At 38.4% G+C, this 27,673-nt stretch overlaps 1 protein-coding gene across 1 annotated transcript; it reads right to left on the bottom strand.

Annotated features, from left to right (window-relative positions):
* Window positions 1–448: 448 nt before the first annotated feature.
* zgc:110319 (uncharacterized protein LOC796111 homolog) lies at window positions 449–26,766 on the bottom strand. The gene is made up of 8 exons (XM_028795945.2): window positions 26,607–26,766; window positions 24,872–24,969; window positions 15,397–15,532; window positions 11,838–11,904; window positions 11,636–11,747; window positions 9,757–9,820; window positions 1,988–2,162; window positions 449–1,092 (listed from the first exon to the last, which is right to left on the bottom strand). Exons 1-8 carry the CDS (start codon window positions 26,726–26,728, stop codon window positions 1,021–1,023), a joined length of 846 nt encoding a protein of 281 aa, XP_028651778.1. The 5' UTR covers window positions 26,729–26,766; the 3' UTR covers window positions 449–1,020.
* Window positions 26,767–27,673: the final 907 nt, after the last annotated feature.

Raw genomic sequence — 27,673 nt, 5'->3', positions numbered from 1 at the left:
TGTAGCTGGCGGTCCTTCATCCAGGATGAGATATCAGTAAGACAAGCAGAGACTCTAGCTGATACCATATTGTTATCCAGAGGGAACGACAGTTACAGCTATGTATCATCGGCATAGTACTGATATGAGAAACCATGGGATTGGATGATGGAGCCCAGCGAAGTGGTGTACAGAGAGAAAAGTAGGTGACTGCACCTATCCTTGGGGCACCCATGTGCATGTTTAATGCTTCTGCTTCTAGTGTGTGTTTTACTATTTCAATGAAAGAGACACCACAGAATTGCCTTAAGAACAAGGTTGACTTAAACTGTTATGCAACAACCTGATGAATGGCTCTTTAAATATTGGTTTAACAATTTTTTCAAGAATTATTTTTCAAAGTTTGCAGTGCATCCAGAATGACATGTAATCTATAGTCTTTTTTCTTTGCATTCAATATGCAAAAAAATGAGTTGGAGTTAGAGTTTATTTTTAAAAATACAATAGTAACATTTGCTCGAATCATGGATATATACATTAAACATTTTTTAAATGCAAAAACTATGGTGATACATTCAACATATTTTCCTAATTGTCTATATTTTACAGGGTAAATTATGTCATTTTGTCTAATCTAGTATTTCGCTAGGACAACTACAAAATACACTGTTTAAAAACACTAGATGTGACAGAGATGTGTGCAGTACAATAGCTGTGCAATATTAAACTTCAGAGCTGAGCTAAAAAAAAATATGTTAAAGAAGTCATTAAAATAATGCCATATTTAAAAAGAATTTACTTAAAAAATACTGAAAACAATTATATACAGTTTTGAAAAAAGAAACCGCATGTTCATGGTGTATTCGGTATAGCATATTTTTGACATTCAAGTGAATTAAAAGAAAAAAGAACAAAGTACGCACATTTAAAATAAACTGCATTATCAACTAATCATGTATAAAACCAAAACATAGCAGGATTTTAATAAAGAACAGTAAGCAAAACTCAGCTACCAGTCAGCTGATACTTCACGATAATGTTTTAAGATTCTTGAATTTTCTTCTCCAGTTTTGTAAATGCTTTCATATTAATTTCATCTAGTTCTTCGATAACCTAAAAGAAGGAAGAGATAGGAAAAAACGTTTGTGTTATCTTATTTTGAATTTTACAAATACTGTATTTGCTAAAAACTCAAACTTGGCTTTTTGGTTTTCAGACAGTATTCAGAGATGAACTGTACCTAAATGCATTGTTTCTAGTTAACTTAAAAAGTCTGAGATGAAAAACCAAATGGACAAAAAAAAAAAAAAAAAATGTGCGTATGTATACAGTGGAACCTTGGTTCACAAACGTCTCGGAACACGTACAAATCGGTTTACGACCAAAAAGTTCGACAAACTTTTGCATCTGTTCACGAACATACTCGGTATACGAACAAGCCAGTTTCCCTTTCAGTTTGTACATGTTCAGTCTCTCCCTGTGCATTTCCTGTGCAGCGAGCAAGAGAGACAGAGAGAGAGCGCGACACACACACGGCACGAGAGAGAGAGCGTGACACACACACACACACACACACAGGCGTGTGAGAAAGAGAGAGACACACACACACAGGCAGCGCGAGTGTTTTTAGCAAGCGATTCGTAGCCCTATAGCGCGAACTCTTGCACTGTTAGTTTTCTCTGTTGTTCAAGGTTTTCTCAGTATTAAGCTGTGCATTCTATGGTTTAATTAACTATATTTGTGCTTAAAAACATAAAAAAAAATATTTACATACAGTTCGTATGGTCTGGAACGGATTAATTTTATTTACATACAATCCTATGGGGGAAATTACTTCGGTTCATAACCAAATCGGGTTACAACCAGAGTTTTGGAATGAATTATGGTCGTGAACAGAGGTTCCACTGTATATAATGTGTGTATATATCTCTCTCTTTATTTTTATATTATATATACATATACACACACACACACACACACACACACACACACACACAAACTGCCTTACCTGTTCAACCTCCTCAACTTCTGGAATGTAGAACTGTAACATGTTCTCAATTCCATTTTTTAGTGTCACTGTTGAACTTGGGCATCCAGTGCAAGAGCCCACTAATTTCAACTTCACTACTCCATCTTCAAATCCTTTAAAAATCACATCTCCACCATCTTCTTGAACAGTTGGCCTATTATAATGACATGCAAATATGATTTAATCATACTTTACAATAGCTGTATTACTAAGAGTGTTAATATTATTTTCAGCTGTTCACATGTTGCTAGAGCTCTGTGTCCATAGAAAAAATAGATTTTTACTTACAGTACATATCTCCCACAGACCAATAACTGTAGTACAAAAAAATGAATACAGTATGAAATATACTGTGCTTAATTAATGCAAAATTTGACAATATGTATAAAAACTTGCTACATACAAAAAATGCACAGACTATATAATACAAAACCATGTCGATCTCAAAAGTGCAGATGCACTGAAAGTCAGATATGTACTGTCTCAACCTGTGACCTTTCCTGTCAAATTAACCATTCTCTATTTCATATACACAGTTTAAATTGATTGATGGGATTCTCTGTAGACTTCAAGAAAAACTAAAGAGGATTCTGCACCAACCTCACGTGAACACATTCTTCCAATATTATGGTGAATTTTCAAACTTCAGGAAGAAAAATGTTAGATTTAAATACATAAGAGGAGCTCTGAAACTATCACTTTAAGAGAAGGTTCTAGAAGTCGTAATGGACTTATCATTATCTACATCAAGTGTGCATTGGAGATTAAGAAGGCTAATAGGATGTTTGGTTATACAGCATTAAGTGTGAAGTACACATCTAGGAAAGCTATGCTTAAGTTATATAATGTATGAGTGACATCTCTCCTGGAGTGCTGCAAGCAGTTTTAGTGTCCATATTACCAAAAAAGGCAAAGAACCATTACAGAAACTACAGAAAAGAGAAACTGAACTGATTCCAGGACTGCGATTGATCAAACTTTACAGAAGCTATGAGCAAAGGTTAAAAGAGTTAGGTGACATGTTTAAATTGTTTAAAAATATGAAGGAAATTAGTGGACTGGATAAAATTTCTTCACCATGGACACAGAGACACAGATGAAAATATGTTATATATGTATTTTACACAAACATTAGAAAGTTTTTCTTTACTCAGAGAATCACAGACATGGAATAAATTACCAAGTTGCACTCTGTGGACCTTAAAAACTCATCTTGATCTAATTTTAGAGAAACTGAAGGAAACCTCCACCCAAAAATGATATATGTTACTTAAGCCATGCGGTATGTAGCAAAGGAAAGAAAGATTATTATTTTTATATTGTTCTTGTTGTGTGTATGTCATGTAGTTTTTTTTCCCCACAAGAGTTAGATCAGGACCTTAGGAAACTGGTCTCAAAAACAATGTACAGTCAAAGTAAAAAGTATGTGAACTCTTTGGAATTATTTGGTTTACTGCATGAATTGGTCATAAAAAGTGATCTGATCTTCATCTAAGTCACAGGTACTGATATATACAATGAGCTTAAGCCAATGACGCACAAAAAATTCTACTCTTTCATGTCTTTATTTTACAAACGCATTCAACGTTCACAGTGGTAGTGGAAAAAGTAAGTAAACCTTGGGATCTAATAACTGGTTGACCCTCCTTTGGCAGCAATGACCTCAACCAGGCGCTTCCTGTAACTGCAGATCAGACCTGCAAATCGTGCGGGGGGAATTTTAGCCCATTCTTCCCTGCAGAACTGCCTTAACTCTTCCATATTCTTTGGTTGTCTTCTGTGTATGGCTTTCTTCAAGTCATTCTACAGCATCTGAATAGGACTGAGATCTGGGCTCTGACTGGGCCACTCCAAAAGGCGGAGTTTGTTCTTCTGAAGCCATTGTGCTGTGGATTTGCTGCAATGTTTGGCGTCATTGTCCTGTTGCATCACCCAGCCTCTTCTGAGCTTAAGTTGATGGACAGACACCCTCGCATTATCCTAGAGAATTTGTTGATAAACTTGTGAATTCATTTTCCCCTCAATGATGGCAAGCTGTCCAGGCCCTGATGCAGCAAAGCAGGCCCAAATCATGATGTTCCCTCCACCATACTTTACTGTAGGGATGATGTTTTGATGTTGATATGCAGTGCTCTTTTTACGCCAAATGACGTTCTGGTGTCCTGCCATGGACTCCTTTCTTGTTCAATGTTTTGCGTATAGTTGACTCATGAACAGAGATTTCAGCCAGTTCTAATGACTTCTTTAAGTCCTTTGCTGTCACTCTAGGGTTCTTCTTTACCTCATTGCTGACTTTGCGTTGTGCTCTTGGGGTCATCTTGGCAGGGTACCCACTTCTAGGCAGAGTAGCCACAATACCAAATTGTCTCCATTTATAGACAACTTGCCAAACTGTAGACTGATGAATATCTAAAATCTTTGAGATGACTTTGTAACCCTTTCCAGCCTTATGTACATTAACAATTCTCGATCGTAGCTCTTCAGACAGCTCTTTTGTGCGAGGCATGATCCCATCTGGATATGTTTCTTGTCAAAAGCTCAAACTCAAACTTTAAAGTGATTTTTATCAATCAAAGCAATTCTAGGCCACACCTCTGAACTTGTTTCATTAAATTGACTCCAGGTGTGCTAAATTTCGACTGCAAGGAGCTTTTTAAAAAGTCATTAGTTTAGGGTTCACTTACATTTTCCAACCTTCAGTTTCACAGTTTGATGATTTATTCATCCATCCATCCATTATCCAACCCGCTATATCCTAACTACAGGGTCATGGGGGGTCTGCTGGAGCCAATCCCAGCCAATACAGGGCGCAAGGTAGGAAACAAACCCCAGACAGGGCGTCAGCCCACCGCAGGTCGCATGCACACACACACACATACCAAGCACACACTAGGGACAATTGAGAATCACCAATGCACCTAACCTGCGTGTCTTTGGACTGTGGGAGGAAACCGGAGCACCCGGAGGAAACCCACACAGACACGGGGAGAATATGCAAACTCCACGCAGGGAGGACCCGGGAAGCGAACCCGGATCTCCTAACTGCGAGGCAGCAGCACTACCACTGTGCCATCCATGATTTATTCAATTTGGTCAAACATTCTCTGAAAATCTGTGTATCTTTAGTTATAGGAGACTGTGTTTGTTCATTATTGTGACTGACATGAAGATACGACCATGTTTTATATGGGAATTAGATAGATACTTTATTAATCCCAAGGGGAAATTCACATACTCCAGCAGCAGCATACTGATAAAGAACAATATTAAATTAAAGAGTGATAATCAATGTCCTACTTCACTGACAGACTGAGGAGATCGTTCCTCCCCCACACTATGCGACTCTTCAATTCCACCCGGGGGGGTGAACGTTAAAATTATACAAAGTTATTGTCTGTCTGTATACCTGCATTGTTATCACTCTTTAATTTAATATTGTTCTTTATCAGCAGCATAAAGAAGAGGGACGCCTCACGCCTGGACAAACTGGTGAGGAAGGCAGGCTCTATTGTAGGCACGGAGCTGGACAGTTTTACATCTGTGGCAGAGCAACGGGCGCTGAGCAGGCTCCGGTCAATCATGGAGAATCCACTGCATCCACTGAACAGTATCATCTCCAGGCAGAGGAGCAGTTTCAGCGACAGACTAGACATAAATATAGATAATTCCTAGGGGTTCACATACTTTTTACTTTGACTGTATGTTGTAAGGTTCATAAAGTTGGAATTTATGGCAAGGTTGTCACTTGGAAACCATTTATTTCCAGTCCCAGAAGTGGATATACATAAGTGCTGGTAATCTGTTTAAGCGGGAGCTGTGAGAACAGTGACACACTGACTAACATTTGACTGAAGAGTGGTTAAGAGGATGTTCTCCCTCTGTGGAATTTCCAGCTCCACGATACACTGACTAATAGTGGTTCGAAGAGTGAGGTGGGCCGTTGTATCCCCTTGGGATACTACGCACAATACTTTGACAGTCAACCGATGGGTGTAGGGTGGTAAGGGAGCGTGGGTATCTGTCACATGACCCGGTATGCTTGAAAACACTTCCGGTACGCAACTGCTAAAAACTGAGAAGTGACAGTACTCTGTAACTGTGTGCACCAGCCCACTTTAACCTTCGCTTATATCCAAGACCAAAACACAAAAATGCATAACTTAGTGTAAGGAGCACATTACCTGGACCACTGAGTAATATAAAAAATATAATATGGTGTGATGAGTCATCTTACATACAATTTCCTCCTTCCAGAAGGTTTATGGATAAAGAATCCCAATTGATGCTTTCAAATAACAATACTGAATGACATTTAGTAAATATATAGGTGGTCTGCAATGATTTGACAGCCATCTATTGGAAGTGATTATGTCCACTGATTGCTCTGCATAGTGGTATAATGTCCAAGGAAAATTTGCTGCAAATACTGTTTCCTTATCATTATCCCATATTTCACTGTGATCCCTGACACCTTTCCTGACCTCCCCAATCACTGGATCTAAACATCCATGAAACTTTATGGGAAGTTCTGGAGCACATAGTGAGAAGCAGACCCCTCAAAGAGCTATAGGTTTCTTTTCTTGAAGAACTGTGCAATGTAGACAATATTTGACATGTATGACAATATTCAAAAAGGAGTAAAGTTGTTCTAGTGGCCTTACTCCTTAATAGGTTCTTGATATTTATATATTGTTAGGCACAGGGTGTACAGCAACACCACAGAAAATAACTTTAAAGGAATGCAGTCATATATAGTATTGTATCTATCTATCTATCTATCTATCTATCTATCTATCTATCTATCTATTGTCTGAAGCATATTAAAATGTTTTGCATAAAAAGGAATTTAGAAGAAGATAAGTAGCTGTGTAAGTTTTTGGAAAGACCAGCAAAACAAAGGGATGCTTTGCTTATCTACGTTTAATCGTGACTGACATAACATTTTGTATGTGCTAATGACCTTTAACTAAATCAAGAAAGGTTATTTAAAATTATTATTGGGCTCATGTTGCCCATCACAGCTAAGCAGTTCTTCAGAAAATCACAGGTATCTTTAATATCCCTATGTATCTGTTGGCAAATACACTTTAAAAATCATAATAAATACAACACAAAACTTGTGAGAAGTATTTTGACCTTAAATGCTGTTTACACCAAATTGATGTCTCAAGGTGACATTTATTTAAAAAGGGTTAAGACATTAATAATGTTGCAAATGGCTACTACCGCTTTACTTATAATTTATATTATTTATAATTTATTGCTCACATACAATTGCAAAGTCCTATTTTCAGCAGCCATTGTACCAGTGTCCTAAAGGTAAACTCTCTTAGCCCATCCTCTAAATTAATCATGTTTAAATGCTACTTGGTTATTAGAGGAACCTTTATAATTGTGTTAGCACAACTGAAAAGTATTGTTCTATTTAAGTAAATAAATTGTCTTTTTTTGTAGGTTGCAAGGTACTGGCATTCCTAAAGTTCAATTCTAGGTTCAAAAATGGCTAAAATGAAATACATTTCTCTAGACAACACATCAGTCTGTTCTTTGTGCAATTTGAATGTTACCCCAAATGACAGCTTGCCAAGAAAATAAAAAAAATTACAAAAGATGTCAACTGCTGTCTTGAGAGAAGAGGGCAAACTGATCTAACCATGATAGAAAAAGAAGGGGGTACATCTAAGATGTAAAACTGCACAAGATGATAAGTACATGACAGTCTGTTATTAGAGAAATAGATGCCTTAAAGGTTCTTATTTGGTAGTTTCTATAAATATTATATGCCATAAACCAGTGTTATCTGCAACACTGAAAAGGTAAAATGGCCAAAGAACACAGAAATTGGACAGTGGATCTCTGAGTGATTCCAATTTTTTGCCAATATTACCTTTTCTTTTCATTTGCCAGTTTTAGATATGTCTTTGTCTTTGAAATGCTGCCTCAAAGGCCAACAACATAGAGTTTTGTTTGCAGGTAACCTGTTATGCAATTGCTTATGTAGTACTGTACATATTTCTATAACTGGAGTGCTGTGAATTCACCTAATGAGTCAATGGTGGCAACTAAACAAGGAACGAAGGAATTTAAAGGCCAACACGCTGAAGACTGATCTGCACCAGAACTGCAAAGGATGAACAGATGTGTCACAGAACTCCTTAGGGAAGGCATTTACTTTTAAAATTGACTGATAAGACACATTAGGGAGTGAACATCCAGGAATTTGCCTTGCACTTATTGTATATTCAAAACACCACCTGGGGTTAACAACTGTTTAAACTCCTTTATTTTAATGTTTTTCACATTTTTATCATTGGATTTACAAAAACTAGAGGAGTGAAGCATAATAAGGAAAATGCTGGGCTTTTGTGAGTTTTTGGCTCAGACAGACATGTACTGCATAGAAAATGTCCTTTTGAATTAAGTTATGTTTTTTATAACAACTTTGGCAGCATTAAAATCAAAAAGAAAACCAAGTTTTATATTACCTATGTACTCAGCAGCAGATCGAACAGAGGAAGACAAACACTCAATGTCTCAATGATTGTGATGGCAGAAGTAGGTTGCAATACGATAGTAGCTGTCAAAACAATATCGCTAACTCTTCAAGATTGTGTATGTGAGGTGCATCTGTGACCTTGCTTTCAAAATTTAACAGATTTCACGTGTTGGCTCCTGTCCTGCCCTGACAATGTACTTTATATAGATTTTTCTGTAAACCTTTTCAAATAGGAGGCACGGTGGCACAGCGGCAGCGCTGCTGCCTTGCAGTTGGGAGACCTGGGTTCGCTCCCCGTGTCTGCGTGGGTTTGCTCCGGTTTCTTCCCACAGTCCAAAGACATGCAGGTTAGGTGCATTGCCGATCCTAAATTGTGCTTGGTGTGTGTATGTGTGCCCTGCGGTGGGCTGGCATCCTGCCCGGGGTTTGGTTCCTGCCTTGCGCCCTGTGTTGGCTGGGATTGGCTACAGCAGACCCCCGTCACCCTGTAGTTAGGGTATAGCGGGTTGGATAATGGATGTATGGATGGACCTTTTCAAATATCGTACTGTACAGTTTAATAAACAGAAAAATTTTACTTTGTAATAAACATCTACTACTATATTACTGTATTAGCATTTTCAAAAAAAAATATAATACTGTTATTTGATTTTTATTTCATATTCAAAAAAGCTACCACAGGACCTATTCACCAATTATCTAAACTTGAAAATACCTTTCTCTTGCTAATTCTAACCCTACACTCATGTTTCAGTAGAGCTACAACAATCACACAATTGGACCTTGCAAAGAACAACAAAATGGCAAACATGAACTGAACTGTATGAAATAGTATTGTTAGATAAACATTTATAAGGAAATCTGTTATAATAAAATAATTTGAGCAATTCCTTCTCTGTTATTAGCACCACAGCTCTAACTCCGGGGAATCTAGAGTATTCACCTTTCAATAGAAAACCCTTCCATGAGGCACTGACTCCTAGTGGGGTGCAACAAGGAGCATTTTAAAGTCACACAATCAACTTGCATGTAAATGCATTGTACTATAAGTGACAGGTCCAATTCCATTATACATTAAGAGTCGTAAGACAAAATAAAGGTAGGCTCTACCATGTGTTAAGTAGAAAAAAAATAATGCAGGAAACCGTAGTGATGTCAACTAGAAGACAAAAATACAGCACAATACATACATTAGGCATTGATTCAGGGAAAGAAAACTGCTGCACATTTGTATAAACACTATGTCTCTTACCGAATTCTGGTGTCTAACAGCTCCTTAATCATGGAAACAATTTCATCATCTTCTTCAGAATGAGCTAAAAATAAACATTTTAACAATGTAACAGTTTTAGATTTACTGCTGATATTTATAAAATATATGTGAACCCCTAAAATGGTCAAGGAATGTTATTTCCTTCCCCAATTTTCTATATATATGTAAACATTTAATATCATTAGCCTCAAAAGCTCTACCCTAGATTTATCAAATTACCCTGTTAGACTACCTTTTTCCTCACACTTAAAAGTTTTATACTAAAACTGCTCTTATCTCTGTATTTCCTTTTGTTATTACCTGTTGCTTTTTCTTTCTCTTTTACTGTACACTGTTTTCTAGCTTTATACTTTAAATGCCCTGAATACGTATACTTCCTTTGGATATTACTTGCTATAAATCTATCAGACGTGCTATAGATGCCAAGAGGACTTCAGAAATATCTGTCAGTGTTTCATTTCATGTATTTTGTATATTGGATATTATTCAGTTTGGTGTGGTATAGTACCACAGTGGTTAACACTGCTGTTTAATGGGTCCAGAATCCTGGGTTCAGATCCCACATCTGGTTATTGTATGGGTGGAGCTTGCACACTCTCTTTATGTGGAGTTTACTCCCACATGATGAAAGTCATTCAGGCCGGGTAATCAGGCCCCTGTGTGAGTATGGAAAAGAGAAGAAGGCACATGCCAATAATGGTGCTTGCTTTTTAATACAAACATTGATACGTTAAATAAAGGATGATTGGTAGATATTAGATTGACAATAGTTTAAGGTATAAGCCAGGGGCGACCAACTCCGATCCTGGAGCACCACATTCTACCTCCACATTCTACCTCACGGGTGTCGAACTCCGGTTGAAACAAAAAACTGGCCACCCCTGATATAAGCTAGCAAATTACTAACTTTGCTTTAAAACATTTCAAGTATAATATTACTGTTGAGCATGACAGTTTGCAATAAAAACTACTGATCTGAATGAAAAAAATGGAAGCATCTTCTGCAGTCCAGAAACATTTGAAAATTTGCTAAGATGGCAATGGTTTAATCACAAAAATGTCACCACAGGATATATAATATGGGCGATTCAGAGAGAAAAGAAAGAAATGAACATCTAAAGCAGGTAACGAGTGGACATGTGCATATTCAAGTGTGGAAAATGGTTGCCACCAGAAGGCAGTAGTCACTATATCAAGTAATCTTTCACCGCACAAGAAAGCCAGAATGAATTGTAAAGAAACCCTAACCTTGTCCCACTGGGAAGTACTATCTGCATAAAATGCAGTTTATATGAAATTTCAGGTTGGGAAGCTAGACATATTGGGCATAGTACATAAACAAAAACATCAAATTAGAAGACAGAATCAATGAGCTTGACTGATGGGCAAATGGACAGGCCACACAAGAGGACAGTCGGACAGTTCCAGAGAACAAACAGCTTTCCTCTTTAACTGATTTTTTTGTGCTAAAAGTTATCATGTCTTTTCATTCAAAGGTATTTTATTCTGTGTAATACATATACCATTTTTGACATCCATGACTCCCTAACACTATTTGAAGTGTACATAGACACAGAAACAATATCACCTCCTTTTACCATAGACTGTACATATTTACACACACACACACACGCGCGCACAGACACAGACACACACACATCTGGAGAGGAAAAAATAAATACTTTACATGATTTTGGGTTTTAGTTTCTCTGGCATAACCAGGGAGCAGCAAATGAATAATTAGAACCCACAATGTGGTAGGTGCTAGTTGCTAGTTCACCAATAAAGAAAAAACATTAACAAAACTTAAAAATGATGTGCAATGTTTAACATTTATAGTAACTGGAATAACTCTTACAGTTTTCAGCATGTTGCACTTCTGTCAGAACAGGTTCTCCTCTTTCTAAAAATGTAGTGATGACCTCAGAAATCTGTGGCTTGAGATCCCTCCAATCTACCTCATCACCAATCTGTTTGGATCATGTACCAAGAAAAAAACATTAAAAAGTGTTCTTTATATGATGGAGATGCAGCATATTCAGGAAACCATGACAGCATACCTTATTCACAGTAATGAAATCTGGTCCAAAGAACACACTTTTCACTCCTTCTATTTGAAACAGTTCCCTTAAAAGAAAAAACACAAAGAAAGGAAAAAAGATTTTTATATTGGTAAAAAACACTTTAAAAAGCTATTTACATACAATTACAAATACACACTTCTGAAAACCGTAAACAGGAAGAAGTCTTTCCATTTAAAAAAAAATGTGTATATACATTGTGAGGAACAGCTGGGATGTCCTCAGAGTGAAAGACCAGGTAAGATAGTGCGCATAAAGCATTGTCTCCCCCAGATCGCTAGATGGCAGCCTACTGGGTTGTGGCAGCAACACAGATTCCCAACAGAGCATCATGGGAACTGGTGTTCTTTGGCTCAGCCCTGTTGGATTCCATGGTGCTGCCAAGGGGTACAGAGAAAACTTACAAGCCCTACTTGGTTGGGCTCCATCTTCACCCAGAAGTGCTCCCAGGACAGGACTTTAGGACACAGGAAGTACTCTGGGGTTTTGTATAAAGGGAGCAGCCCCACTTCAGTCTGGGAGCCAGAGTCGGGAGGAAGTGAACAAAGCTTACTGGAGGAGCAGAGGAGAAGGGCAAAGAGAAGATAAAACAATTTAGCAGACGGCTATGCTTTATGATTGTGGCATGGGAAATGCTCACTGGAAGGGTTTCCCACAATAAAATCCAGTTGTTTGTTGGCAACTTGTGTCCGAGCAGGTTTATGTCGGGTGTTCGGAGAGCTGCAGTGCCCCCTGGTGGCTACAATATTACATAAGAGCTTGACTCTTTTGGGGTTACAGTGATCCCCCGCTATATCGTAGTTCTTATTATTATTAGAGCTTAGTTATTATTATTATTATTACTAGGTGCCTCCGCCCCCTGCTCGCCCACCCCCGGGTTTGGTTTACCGGATAAACAATTTAAAGAGATTGCTATTTTCATGGGAATTGTTACATATGCATTATTTTCATTTTTACTTTAAAACTTTTGTAAAAACAATATTTGTCCTTTATTTCCTGCCCCAGGCGAGGTTAAATCTCTTTCTCGTGGGACTTATAACGCTGCTTGCTTTGTGAAGGGGGGGGGGGGGGGGGGGGCTGTTCGCACGCTAAAGAGATATGATTGGTTCAGCTGCTGTCTTGCTGCTGCTGCTGGCCAGCTGTGTGATCTGCCTGTCGCACTTTGCGTCAATCATTTAAAAGCCTGTACAGTAGCTGTCCTTTTGCCACTTCGCATCTCTACCGCTAGCATTCTGAAGGGGGGGTGGGTGTGAGGGCTGAATGCAAGCTAAGGAGATGCACTCGGATCATCTGCTGGCTGCTGCTGGCGAGCTGCATGTTCTGCTTGTCATTGTTTTAAGAGCTGGGAGCACCTCAAGTGTGTCTGCCAAAAGCATTCCAACAACTGCTAGGTTAGATATCCGTGAACTTGTTTTAAATTGTTTGTAAGTAGGGCGTAACGTGCAAAAGTCACCATCTCACGGGTTTTGCTTCCTAAGGTTGTAATGTCTAGTCTCGCGTGTCGTCAAAGTGTCTCTCCGAGATGATCAGGTCTCGATCGCTTCGCTCAACCCCCTTGGAGTTGCGCAACGCTCCTGCCACTTCACATCTCTCCCTCTCGTGTTGTGAAGGGTGGGAGCTGAATGCACGTTAAGGAGATGTGGACGGATCAGCTACTGGCTTTGTGCTGCTTCTGCCAAGGTGCGTGTTCTGCTTGTCGCTCTGCGCATCAATCATTGAAAAGCCTGTACAGCAGCTGTCCTTCTGTCTCACTGCCTTGTTTCGCGGGACGTCAAATTGTCTTCCAAGAAGATCACGTTATGTCTCCCTGCCAAGATTTTTTTTTTTTTTTATAGTAGATGTTACTCATATCCTTAGCCCAACATCCACATATCATATGTGTTTACAAAGTGTGTTTTAATAAGTTTACTTGTGTTTAAAGCGTGTGGGAGGGGTATTTCAAGGCTTAAACTATAAAAAAAAAAAAGTTTATTGATATGGTCTTTCTATATCGCAGATTTTCACCTATCGCTGATGGGTCTAGAACGTAACTTCCGCGATAGGTGGGGGATCACTGTATTGCTGTTTCACAAATCGTCAAATTAATGTCATTGACTGTGTCTTCTAGTCAACACCAGTCACGAGTGCAGACAAGAGAAAAAAACAGCAAAATGAAGCAGCTTGTGTTGCACTTGCAGTTGTGTTTAAAAATTTAAATTTGTCCAACTTCCAGCAAGCTAGCTAATGTTACATCAATTCCCAATACATTAAAGCTAGCAGATGGAGTAGCATTATGTGGGATAGTGTTGATATTGAGTGTTTAGTAGATATTAGCTGATGTTACAGTACCAACAGTAGCTGTCACATGGTTAGGATTACTTACTACTACCATAGAGACCTTAGATCCTCTACACTTTGTTAAAGGCTGCTAACATTAGTCACCATATGAAGCGCTCCGAGTGTTGTTACACCCAGGACATGTTTGCAAGTTTCACCAACACACTCAGCAATAGCCCTCTTGCTTACTAGCTAGTTATTGGCTCAATTGTGGGAAAGCAATGCACTAGCAACTTTTACATACAAAAGAGCAACTAGCTCAGCTTAACTACAGCTGTTGGTTTATTTTATTAAGAGCTAACAAAACTCATTTAGTTAATGCCTTATTGCTATCTGGCGTCACTGGAAAGACAAATGTTTAGATAAATTCATAAGTGTAGGTGATATATTCACATGTTCATTTTTTAAAAATCTAAATATTTGGCTTCATTTTGACACTATTCACTGCATTAAGAAATATCAGTAGTTTTTATTCTTATTATTAGTAGTATTTGATATATTAGTAATAGTAGTGGTTGTATTTTATATTATTTTCTTTACTATTATTAGTGTAGTAAAATTCTTTTTGTTCTCATTGTATCACATGTCACAAGTGATACTGTTGGCTATACCAAGAAACAAAGCGTAACAGCACACTTATACCCTGGACCATTATTATTATTATTATCATCATTACTGCTATTACTACTAATAATTCGGCTTTTACTTATATAGGAAACAAATCAACTGGTATATCATTTCCATTAAATAGCACTGAAGTCCAAATCTAAGAGTTGCCCTTGAGATTGAAGTAACAATGGTGGTAAGGGGGTGGGGCAAGATGATTACACTTGGGGCTTTTAGTTAGGCTAGAGGCAGCACTGAATGTCATTGTACTGTACTGTATATACACAACAGTAATCTTGAGGTTAGCAGGTATAGCTACTCCACAGTTACTCATACCGAGTACAAGATTGTTTCTTGTATACAGTATATGTTCTGATGTCATATTTGCCATCTGTTGTCAGTAAAGCATTACTACTACTCCTCCTCCTCCTCTGTGGAAAATGTTATGGTAAGAATTTCATAGTACCATACACACATGGTGATACATTTCAGTTTGAAGTTCTAAATGGTAAGTACAAAAGGTGAAAACAATAAAAACCAAAATGTCGGGTTTAGAACGTAGCAAAGGATTAGCAGTTTCCCAGCCTGTACCTATATGTTGGCTCACACTGCTTACCTTGCTAAGGCAGAGTTCTCTGCTTCTTCTGCACTTCTGAAATCCACAGTTCCTTTTTCCAGAACTTTCTGTCCAGGAAGAAATTTTAAACTACTGGGGTTTGGTGTATCTTGGGTCTGAATGAGCAAGTGTCGGACTTAAAAAAAAAACAAAAAAAAAACAAAGATATTTAAATATTCCTTAACTCCATGTTACCATTATCCTTCAGCAATTCAGTTAAACAAACAAAACAAAAATTCCACTAAAACCAGGAGGGGGGGATGCAGAGCGAGCATTGCATATCTTTAAGTACAAGTTCAAAGGATGGCACTGATACTGGGTCGATCTAGAGGGGCCAATTAGCCAAAGGCACAACTTGATTTGATTCTTAAAGAGCTGAGGTTGGTGGGGTGGAGCAGAGGGAGTTGACAGGTTATAATTCTGTTTTTAGGGTTTATTTCTTTTTTGATGCTGTTACCTCTGCTATAGCCTTAAATGATTAAATACCTTTGTATACATTTCAAGTTCAATAAAAAATTGGTTACAAAAAAAATATGATTCTTAAATAGCTCTGTTTATTTTGTCAAACACACTAAAGCTTGAATTAACATAACTATAATTACGCAAAAATCCAAAAACATGCAGAACATGAATAAACACCAGAATTATACAAAACATGCCTTAGGCTTATTAGCAACCAAGAAAAAAAACTTAAAAAGCTTAATACAAATCCCAGAAGTGAAAAAAACCCCGTAGCCTCACAACTCACTGCATACAAAGATATTCAAAAGACATAATGCAGCTAACTGGACATTCTTGCCCAGAGCAGAACACAATATAGATACAGTATGACTGCCTAGAATATTAGGATTGTAATTTCTTATGCAATTTCACTCAAGCCCTGCAGCACCCACTAGACAGCATACTAAAGAGCAATTGAGTAGGAGGTTGAATCTTGTTTAACTTTGTTTTTTTCTCTTTTCTTTATATTTCTATTCTTCACTCATTTATTTGTATTAATTTTGAAGTACAGTAATCCCTCGCTACTTCGCGGTTCACTTTTCGCGGATTCACAACTTCGCGGATATTATATGTAAGCATATCTAAATATATAACGCGGATTTTTCGCTGCTTCGTGGGTTTCTGCGGACAAAGGGTCTTTTTACTTCTGGTATTTGCTTCCTCAGTTGGTTTGCCCAGTTGATTTCATACAAGAGATGCTATTGGCGGATTGCTGAGAAGCTACCCAATCAGAGCACGCAGTTAAGTTTCTGTGTGCTGCTGATTGGCTCAGCGACGGAGTGCTGCATTAACCAGGAAGTCTCATCTCACTCATTCAGCATTAACGTGCTCTTGCTACTGCATTCAGGGGATTATCACCTTCATCGTCATCATTTTTACTGCGCAGCATATTCATCACTATCATCATGTCATATATAGCTACGTGTACTTCGCTATACAGTAAGTGTAAACTTATCTACCGATTTCATATTGCTTAGCAGTTGTCCCTGTTATTAATAGAGTAAAGGGTGGGTTGTAAACAATACAGAGAGGGTTTAAAAACGTCCAAATACACATTAAATAATTAAATAAATATGGTGTCCCTACTTCGCGGAAATTCAGTTATCGCGGTCGGCCTTGGAACCTATCTCCTGCGATAAGTGAGGGATTACTGTATTGGTTGTATCTGTTATGTTGTTATTATATGTTTGATCAAGCAGCATGCCATTGTATTGTTCTGATTTATAAAAATAAAATGTTAAAATAAAAGAAACAATGAGCAGAAGAGAAATATCAAAGATTAAAGTTTGCTCTGGAGGTTGAAAAAGAAGTGTTATATCCAAGACAGGACACCAAATTTTCAGAAATATTTGAACTAATCACCACTCTATACAATTTATTTTCACCAGTATCAGATTGTCTTGGATATGCCTTGGTGAAGTACAGTGTAGTGCAATAGTCTTCTAACTGATCAAAATTAGTTTGCACACTACCAATATAAGGGGAGTTACAGTAGGTGTGAATGAGTGTTTCATCTGGCATAATGCCATAGAGTATTAAAGTAATGGGCGCATGCTGACATTTCAAAGGCCTCTGACAGCACAGTAATCTATAATAATAAAAGGCAAAGCCCTCACTGACTGACTGACTGACTCATCACTAATTCTCCAACTTCCCGTGTAGGTGGAAGGCTGAAATTTGGCAGGCTCATTCCTTACAGCTTACTTACAAAAGTTAGGCAGGTTTCATTTCGAAATTCAAAGCGTAATGGTCATAACTGGAACATATTTTTTGTCCATACACTGTAATGGAGGAGGCGGAGTCACGTATCGCGTCATCACGCCTCCTACGTAATCACGTGAACTAAAAACAAGGAAGAGATTTACAGCACAAGTCGCACGCGGGAACGAAGGTAAATGACGTTAATTTTTGACTGTCTTTTAATACTGTGTAAGCATACATATTAACACATGTGCAATTAAACGTGTGCATTTACGGGGTGATTTCTCAGGCTTAAAAGCTCACCTTTTATCAAACGTGGGAACAAAGGTAACTGACGTTGTTCACTGTCTTTTAATACTGTGTAACCATACATATTAACACATGTCCAATTAAACGTGTGCATTTACGGGGTGATTTCTCAGGCTTAAAAGCTCGCCTTTTACTAAAAAGGTAAATGCAAAACTATTTTCAATCAGTTTATTGAAACGCTCCCGTTAAGGATTGCAATAACATATTCGCGAGATAAAAGAACGAAGTAGGGGGAAATGGAGGAACAGCCGCAAACAGCGAAGAGCAAAAAATTAATTAAACAATTGAGAACGGAGCGAGTTAAGCATACAAGCATGTTCATAAGGGAAACAAAGCACGGTGTAAAACGTAAGTTTAAATTAAGTTTATAGAAACGCTCCCGCTGCGGATTGCAATAACATATTCGCGAGATAAAAGTTTAATGAGAAGACACGAGGTATAAACGAACCACACGCCGTGGCGCAACGTTAGGGGCAACAGTTTCAACCATTCTATGATCTGCTTCTCGCAACTGAAAGACGGCACATGGCGGATGTTAGCCGACTTGCTGACCGCAACGTTAGGGGCTTCAACTATGGCGCTGACGCCACATCTCAGTGCCAACACTTTGCAGACTGTACTTAAAAGACACGCCCTCCTCACTGGACAGTTAAAAAGACCAATCAAACGAACGATGACATCAAGTATTACCCAATCAAAAGTAGGAAAGGAGGCATCTTCATAAAATGCGTGTGGGATGATTTGCATGACACACTGCTTTAAAAAAAAAATGATAAAAAAAATACGGGATAAATCCCGTCCAGTATTGATTCAAAACGGGACGCGCAATTTAATTCTCAAACGCGGCACGATTCCGTATTTTAAAGGACGGGTGGCAACCCTACAGTGCCAGGTAACCACCCATACAATCAGATTGTGATTCAGACTAGGAATGCAATGAATGTAATTACCCCGATCTACATACAAGGCGAAAGTCTTGCAACATTCAAAGATGATGGTTTGGGATAATTAGTACTTATTAAGTACACCATGGAACATAAAAGAGCTTATGAAGCCTTGAACCGAAAAAAGCAAGATCTCAGAGATCGTAAAAAAAAAAAAAGGAGGTAATGTCGTTTTACTCGCTGTAGATTTTAGTCAAACATTACCAGTTATTCCAAAAGGGAGACCAGCAGATGAACTCAACGCGTGTTTAAAATCCATGCTTCTCCCACGGTCGGTTATATGTCGCGTGTTCTCGGGTAGGTACACCAAAAAATTTATACATTTAAGCATGTAATGGGCAAACAAAAAATGAGGTATACCCGAAGGCACTGCAGTAGTACTCAATGTAACTTTACTTCTTAAATGTTAATGTTTTACTGTTTAATAATTTATACGCTTCTTATATATTGTTCAAATTCTTTTATCAAAATACCAGTGACAGCGCAATGCACGATAACATGGAGTGAATACACCATACGCATCTGCCCACGGCCACCCTGGTGTGCGCAGATAGGAGTTGATTCTAAAATAAAATAAACATAAAAAGAGTAATACAATCATCACCCATAAAGCGGATAGCAGACGTGACGTATTATATGTGTACCAGATTTCAAGTCAATAGGTGAAACGGTTTGCAAGCTACAGGTGATTTCAAATCCTGGACAGACCAACGAAAAGCCACGGTAGCAAATTATAGAAGAAGATTTTACTGTTTAATAATTTATATTTATATGAAATGTGCTTCTTATATATTACTTCGGGGCGGCACGGTGGCGCAGTGGGTAGCGCTGCTGCCTCGCAGTTGGGAGATCTGGGGACCTGGGTTCGATTCCCGGGTCCTCCCTGCGTGGAGTTTGCATGTTCTCCCCGTGTCTGCGTGGGTTTCCTCCGGGCGCTCCGGTTTCCTCCCACATTCCAAAGACATGCAGGTTAGGTGGATTGGCGATTCTAAATTGGCCCTAGTGTGTGCTTGGTGTGTGGGTGTGTTTGTGTGTGTCCTGCGGTGGGTTGGCACCCTGCCCAGGATTGTTTCCTGCCTTGTGCCCTGTGTTGGCTGGGATTGGCTCCAGCGGACCCCCGTGACCCTGTGTTCGGATTCAGCGGGTTGGAAAATGGATGGATGGATATATTACTTCATATTCTCATATGATAATGATGTTAATGTTGTTTATATTGATTTCTATGTTATTGTAAGTGCATCTATGTGTGTATATGTATGTATGTATGTATGTGTGTGTATATATATATATATATATATATATATATATATATATATATATATATATATATATATATATAAAGTATATATATAAAAAATATATGTGTATATGTATATATAATATATCTGTATATGTGTGTGTATATGTGTATATGTATATATATATATGACAGCAACACTCATAACAATGACAACACAATTACATTGACAATCATGTTACGTTATTTTTAAAATGTTTCCTTTACTTTTTCATAACCTCTTTAACACACTACTTCTCCGCTGCGAAGCGCGGGTATTTTGCTAGTATATGTATATAGGATGTAGTGGTAATATTGTCACACATACAGAGTACAGTAAAATTCTTAAATGCATGCAATACATCCAGAAGTCTAACTTGAGGGCAATGCCATAATATGTGGTGTCTGATGGGAACCATTTGCAGAGCACATCTAATAAGTACATTTAACTTTAAATTTAAGTAAATTAGCTACTTTATTTTGTATGTGAAAATGATGCTAAAGTTTTGTCCTGAGCCTGCCTACAAATAGACTGGTGGTGGTGTAGAAACTGTGCAAGAGGTTTACTGGATGCTGTTATAGTAAGTGTAGATATCGGAAATAAAGAGTTTTTCTGTAAAATTTTGGGAAGTTCTACTTCTTAGCTGACACGGTGAAAGCAAACAGGATAGTGAAAATCGGGGATTTGTGGAATAAGCAAGGTGGAAGACAACTGTTACTTTAAATGTACTTCTTTTAAAAATGATATGGTGAGACGGAATCTTTTTGTTGATAGGTTTCATGGTGAAAGACTACAAAAGACATATAAGACATTACCTAGTACTGTAACTTAAAGTTCAAATTTGCATAAAGTTGAGATATGCAGGTCCACAACTTTAAAAACCATTTGCACAAAATGATTTGATGTGTTAGGTTCCCACAACCATTCAAGTGAAGAAGAATTCTAGGAAGAGATATCTCTCTCTTAAATGTACCTGCCAATAATTTGCTCTTGGGAATCTGACTCCAAATTTGAATAAATTACTGCTACTGGATCCGTTTTAGGAATACCTTTCAGTATTTTAAAGACCCAAGTCTGGTTGATTTCTTCTGTAAGTCTACTAGGTGACTCTGCCCCCTGCTCTCTTCACTCACCAACCCCCAATCGAAGGGCGTTGGGTCGCTCCTCCGTTAGAGAAAGCGATTGTATTTAAATAAATGGTATATAGACGAATATGCGTGGTGTGGGACGAAGGCAGTTTGGTCCTTAGTTATTATTGAGAGAAAATCAGTTACTTGAGTATTTCACTACTGTCTATTTTAAATATCAACGAATAATAAAATGTAAAAAAGAAAAACTTAAGAAATAAAACATAATAAAAGTAAAAATAAAATGAAATAACATTAACGCCTCGTCAAAAACAATATTGCAATGTCCCTCTCCAGGAGGGAGAAATAAAATACACCGGCATGTGGCTGTAGCAGTCCAAAAACAAAGGTTTTATAACTCTTCTGCCTTAACTGGACAATGCAAACTTGGAAGAAAAAAAAAAAAAAACGGCGTGTCAAACATCTCTCAAACTCGCTCCCCACTGCAGACCCCCTTTTCTTGCCAAAAAAACTAACGCGACTTTCTTAATAATTTCTCGCTCCCAGCATCCCAGTGGCTGCTTTATTTAAGACTGGCAGATGTGGCTCCTCTGCCTGCCCCTCTCCACAGCACTCTCAGCAACCCTATTTGCATGGCTTTAGAGGACACACTGCCTTGGTTGTATTTTCTTTTCCAGACTGATACAATATTAAGAATTACTTCATCCTCTAACTTACATTCTAGACTATTAACGTTTCTTTTTTGAATTTCTGTTCGCATATTATTTGGGATATTTTCCTCTCTTTCATTTATTTGACGGTTCTTCTTATGCTGCTCTTTTTTGTTCATTTTTTTTTTCGACGTTCATTTATCAGTTCTTGCCACACTTTTTCTATCGCAATATAAAATTGGACGTTCTTGAATAGATTATTTGCTATTATGCCCTGCCATTACAACAGACTGCGTTGAAGGTAGAGTTAGCACTGAAAGTGTCACTGGTTGGTATGGAGAAAGGGTTTGCACAGCAGAAGTAACGATTGGGTGAGCGGTGTGGAAAGGAGTTGTCAAGGCTGAATAACGCGGACAGGCGGGAAAGCGTTTTTAATATAATTGACAGAAGAGAAAGAAATTGAGTTCCGCCAGTTTGACACAGCAGGATGTATACTTTACTCCTGAAACTCTTGTTCCAATTAGGGGCACTTAACTGCTTTTCTCCCCAGAGCTCCTTATCCTGCGGTTTCTTTAATGACCAATAGTGCAGACACTTAAAACTATTTATGGATGGCACACCATTCTTAATGACAAACGTCAAAGGGAGGTTATTCCAAATACAAGTGAAAGGACTGCAAGAAGAAACAACAGTGAATATAAAAAGGTATAATTATATAAGGAAGTGTTCCAAGAATCAATATGAAATGAAATCTGTACAATCAATACATCACTATGACTTTTCAAACAAAAATAAGGATTATCAAACTCAACTCGTTATTGAAAAACAAGCCAGAGAAGAAACCCTCCTCCATTCTCTCCAACAGTAATCTTGTCATAACTATACCAACTGAGCTCTCTCTTTTACAAGATGAATGATCACTTTTCAGCAAGAGTTTGACTTTCATTCTGGGGGAAAAAAATTCGGAGAATCCCACAAGTCCAAAGTGGCCTTAACCACTTTTTTCACTGGATTCATCTCAAAGCACACTTTGCAGCAGACACCAGCAGTGTGGAAAAGAGTGATCCCGCCTCTGAAAACATCAAGTTCTTGGAATTTCTGGACCCCATCAGCTAGACTTTTTCCACCAGTTGGTTATGCCATCAATCAGTGCTCGAATCACATTCCAAGTAGACGATATGTCATTTACAGATATACTCACTGGCCACTTTATTAGGTACACCTGCTCAACTGCTTGTTAATGCAAATATCTAATCACAATGCATTTTGACATATAGACATTGTTATGATGACCAGCTGAAGTTCAAACCAAACATCAGAATGGTGAAATAAGATGATTTAAGTGACTTTGTATGTGGTATGGCTGTTGGTGCCAGACGAGCTGGTATAAGGATTTCAGAAACTGCTGATCTACTGGAATTTTCATGCACAACCATCTCTAGGGTTTACAGAGAATGGTCCAAAAAAGGGAAAATATCCAGTGACTGGCAGTTCTCTGGGTGAAAATGCCTTGTTGATGCCAGAGGTCAGAGGAAAATGGCCAGACTGGTCTTAGCTGATAGAAAGGCAACAGTAACTCATATAACCACTCATTACAAATGAGAAGAGCATCTCTGAACGCACAACATGTCGAACCTTGAAGCAGTTGGGCTACAGCAGTAGGCCACCACATGGACTGTCCGCTAAGAACAGGCAACTGAGGCTACAATTCGCACTGGCTTATCAAAATTGGGCAATAGAAGATTGGAAAAATGTTGCCTGGTCTGATGAGTCTTGATTTCTGCTGTGAAATTTGGATGGTAGGGTCAGAATTTGGCATCAACCACATGAAAGCAGGGATCCATCCTGCCTTGTATCAATGGTTAAGGCTGGTGGTGGTGGTGGTGTAATGGTGTGGGGGATATTTTCGTGGTACACTTTGGGCTCCTTAACATCAAATGAGCATTGTTTAAATGCCACAGTCTACCCGAGTATTGTTGCTGACCATATCCATCCCTTTATGACCTCAGTGTACCTGTTTTCTGATAGCTACTTCCAGCAGAATAATGTGCCATGTCACAAAGTACAAATCATCTCAAACTGGTTTCTTGAACATGACAATGAGTTCACTGGGCTCAAATGGCCTCCACAGTCATAAGATCTCATTCCAACAGAGCACCTTTGGGATGAGATCAAACAGGAGATTTCACATCATAGATGTGCAGCCGTCAAATATACTGCAACTGCGTGATGCTGTCGTATCAGTATGGACCAAAATGTCTGAGGAATGTTTCCACCACCTTCCTGAATCTATGCCACAAAGAATTATGGCAGTTTTGAAGACAAAAGGGGGTCCAACCCGGTACTAGCAAGGTGTATCTAATAAAGTGGTTGCTGAGTGTATGTCATCAATAATACCCTTGTGTCTGGTTCCTCTGGTAAATTCAATATTAAACAATGGGCTACATACTGGTCTAAAAATCTTATTTACTGCATTTCTTGTTGAAAGTGTCTATCCATCTCCATAGATGAAACAGGGAGATGGCTGGCAGACAGTTAAAATCAAAGGCCTTACAAAGCCTATTGTAGAGCACTTTGACATACCTTGATCATAACAACACTGAGATCTCTGTTTGTGTTCTTTCACAGGGCTTCAAAGACACTTTTCAAAGAAAACAAGAAGGCATAAGCTAAGCTCAGCCTGGCATCACAACTAATATTTTAATCTCTCCCTTCATGTTTTCTAATGGCAGTTTTTTTTTTTTTTCACATCTACTCTCACCTCCTTATCAATCCTGGCTTTATCCCTTTCCTACGCACCTATGTGTGTTATCTGCTCTTTCCTTTTCAGTTGCACTCCTGATGAAGGCTATATAGCCAAAGCATTGTGTCTTTAAACATATTTCTTGTTCAGTGTGGAAATAAGCTTTAACATTTTTTTCCTTTGCTGGTGCAGGCTGATGCAGTCCTACACTAACTCCTATGAATACATACACACATAAAAATGCAAAAAGAGAATTACAAACCTATAAAAAAGTTGATTTTTGAAGTAGTTAAAAATCCAGCACCTTTCCTGGTTTCTTGAGCTGAAAGTGCAAGGAACTGCTTAGCTTTGAAGGTTAACCTTTAAAAAACAAAAGGTAATAATTTGTAATATGCTAGCAATCACGAATGTACAATCATTAACAAGCATTCCTCCTATAAAACACATATTTGTTATGGTGGACTATTTGTGGTTTGTTTTATTTTTGAATCTGATCACTGAAATTCTGTCATTAAATTTTGTTAATGTCCCACCACAGTGGGAGGACTGATTACTAACAATGACCTAACAGTCTGCAAGGAGGAGATTCAGAACCATACTAAACAACAATATTGATGCATCAGCCAGGAATGAGTCACCACCACTATGAGCTGGCACTCCATCATGCAATTGAGCAGCTTCAGAGCCAGCAGCAGGTTTTCCAATAAAAATGGCAAGCCTGCAATATTGCAGACAGAATTCCATCTTATGTGGCAAAGGCGAGAAGAAGCAGAATGAGAATGGAACCTGCAGTTCAACTTAGCAAAGTACCAAGTGCTGTGAAGACCTAAAATGGACTTGCTTGGCTCTTCTGAGGAGTTGCTGGACAGCCCCAAAGCTGAGATCTGGAGTGCCGATTGCAGCATCAGTACAGGGAGGAAGACAGCCAAGAGTCAGCTACCTCTACAGCTTCACCAATGCTTCTTTGTTTGCTAAAATCCACTGGCCAGGGCATGTGGACACCAGTGGAACTTCGAACTCATGAAGCTAGGAAAAAAGTGTGGCAGATTGAGTTGCCGCAGACCACAGGTGAGCTGTGTGAAGAAGGTCAGGTGGTAAAAGTGCATGGCCAAAAAAGGTGAGCTATTACAGAGCAGCAATGGAAGAGCCTGAACACTGAGACGTTGACCTTGAATGGCCTTTGCAGTGTCAGTGAAAGAAAACAGCCAAAAAGACCGGAACATCTGCAGCACCACACAAGGAGATTCATCTACTCGCTTGTAATCAACTGCACACCACACAGAAGTGCACAACCTAACAGTGAAGTTCTCAGATCCCCTGCTAATGTGCTTTTGTCACTGACTGCAAGACCGCAATGGAAAAGAAGACCATTTCGCCATTTCCAAGAGTTGTGCACGTTTTAAGGAAGTTGGAAGTGTTTGTTGGGGACAGCAGCTTCGAAGGGAGGGCTATGTAACGGCACTGAGGAGACACCACCACTATCACCTGGAATTTTATCATGCAAATTTGCAACTTCAGAGCCAGCGGCAGAATTCCTGAATCCGTATTGGCACATAGTGCTACAGTATGTCTCTTAACGTACGTAAAGTCAATAATGTATTTATGATTTCTGTGGACATGGGGGGGGGGGGGGGGGGGGGGGGGGGGGGGGGGGACACACTACTGCCTCCTTAAATGGAGCTTTTGTGGACAGGGAACAGCCTAAAGCTGTTTGGGGGTCCACAGTATTCAGGGCCACAACCTCGCCTTATTTTGTTTTTGATGAGAATGAGGAAAACGAAATCATATTCAGCCAAAAAGATAGAAGCAGTATGCATTTATCACATAAATCAGTAATGTACTTTTCTATTGTAGACTGAAAATGTAAGGAGTCACCTAGCTTTCAGATGGGAACAGTCACCTAGATTTTTGAAAGCAGTCATAAGCTTTCGTTTAGTTATGTATGAAAAGAGCTTTTTAAAAAATAACTTCAAAAAAATATCAATGAGAAAACTTACCCGCCGCGAAATCCAATCGGGAATCGATTAGCAAACAGCAGCAAGTGACGACTTCTGCACGCTGCCATTTTTGTTTTGATTGTTAGGGCCATCCGAAGGTCGTCTTTACAATTCTTGTTCATAAATGCAAAAAAAAAAAAACCCAGCGATTAGCGACTCCGCTGACAATTAGGCAAATGATTAGAAACGTAATCGTTATTTTTACATGTTAAAGTGTGTTTTACATATTTATTTGATAAAGGCAAAAAGTGGGATAGCTATATTTTCTGATCATGTGACATACGAGCAACTGGAAACGCGAGTGGTGAGCTCTGTCCCGCTAACGTCCAATAGATGGAGGCATTGTCCTGCTTTTGAGGAAATGGTACGTAGTATGACTAATATCTTGGTATTTGGTGAAACCAATTGATTCAGTAAGTGAAGATAAAAGTAAAATGTGCTTATTTTCACAGTAGAGACAGTTATTAAATAATTCTTTGGAAGATAAGTATACAAATTTATACTGATGTAAAAAGACTCTTTAAGTAATAGTAATAGTTTTGTTGTATCGATCAGTGCACAAAGAAATCTCCAGGTTGTAATCTCCAAATACCTTCTTTATTACAGAAAGACCTCAGTCTTACAGTCTCCTTCTGGGAACTCACCTCCCATCTCTGTCCCAGTTCTATTTGTGGATAGCGCTTTGAGTACTGAGAAAAGCGCTATATAAATGTAACGAATTATTATTAATATTATTTATATCATTGTACAGTGCCACCTACTGTCCAAATTAATAACATAACATAACAAGTAGCCTCTGCAATTATGTTAAAATGTGAACTTAGAAAGTCAATTAGAATATCAAATGAATTGATTTTTCAACAGAAATGAATGGCTTCAGTGAAAGGTGATAAGGGAAGTAATTTTTTCGGTAAAAAAAAGTGTCCTTGAGGTAGAAAGGAAGAAATTATTTTAATAGGTTTAAGGTTTGGGCATATTAATAATAAAAATTAAATATTAATTAAATTTAATAAAATATATAAAATAAAATTATATACATATACCACCTTTCCCATGCTCAAATACCT

The sequence above is a fragment of the Erpetoichthys calabaricus genome, chromosome 2, assembly GCF_900747795.2.
Source record: "Erpetoichthys calabaricus chromosome 2, fErpCal1.3, whole genome shotgun sequence".
Classification (NCBI taxonomy): domain Eukaryota; kingdom Metazoa; phylum Chordata; class Cladistia; order Polypteriformes; family Polypteridae; genus Erpetoichthys; species Erpetoichthys calabaricus.
Note: the sequence above shows the minus strand (reverse complement) of the source record. Positions and strands in the feature narration are given on the sequence as shown.

Coding starts and splice junctions, on each gene's coding strand:
- zgc:110319 (XM_028795945.2), bottom strand. CDS start 26,728: ATGAACAAGAATTGTAAAGACGACCTTCGGATGGCCCTAACAATCAAA. Junction 11,905..15,396: donor GAGAACTCTGCCTTAGCAAG/GTAAGCAGTGTG, acceptor TTTTCTTTTAAG/GGAACTGTTTCAAATAGAAG. Junction 1,093..1,987: donor AAGTTGAGGAGGTTGAACAG/GTAAGGCAGTTT, acceptor TCCTTCTTTTAG/GTTATCGAAGAACTAGATGA.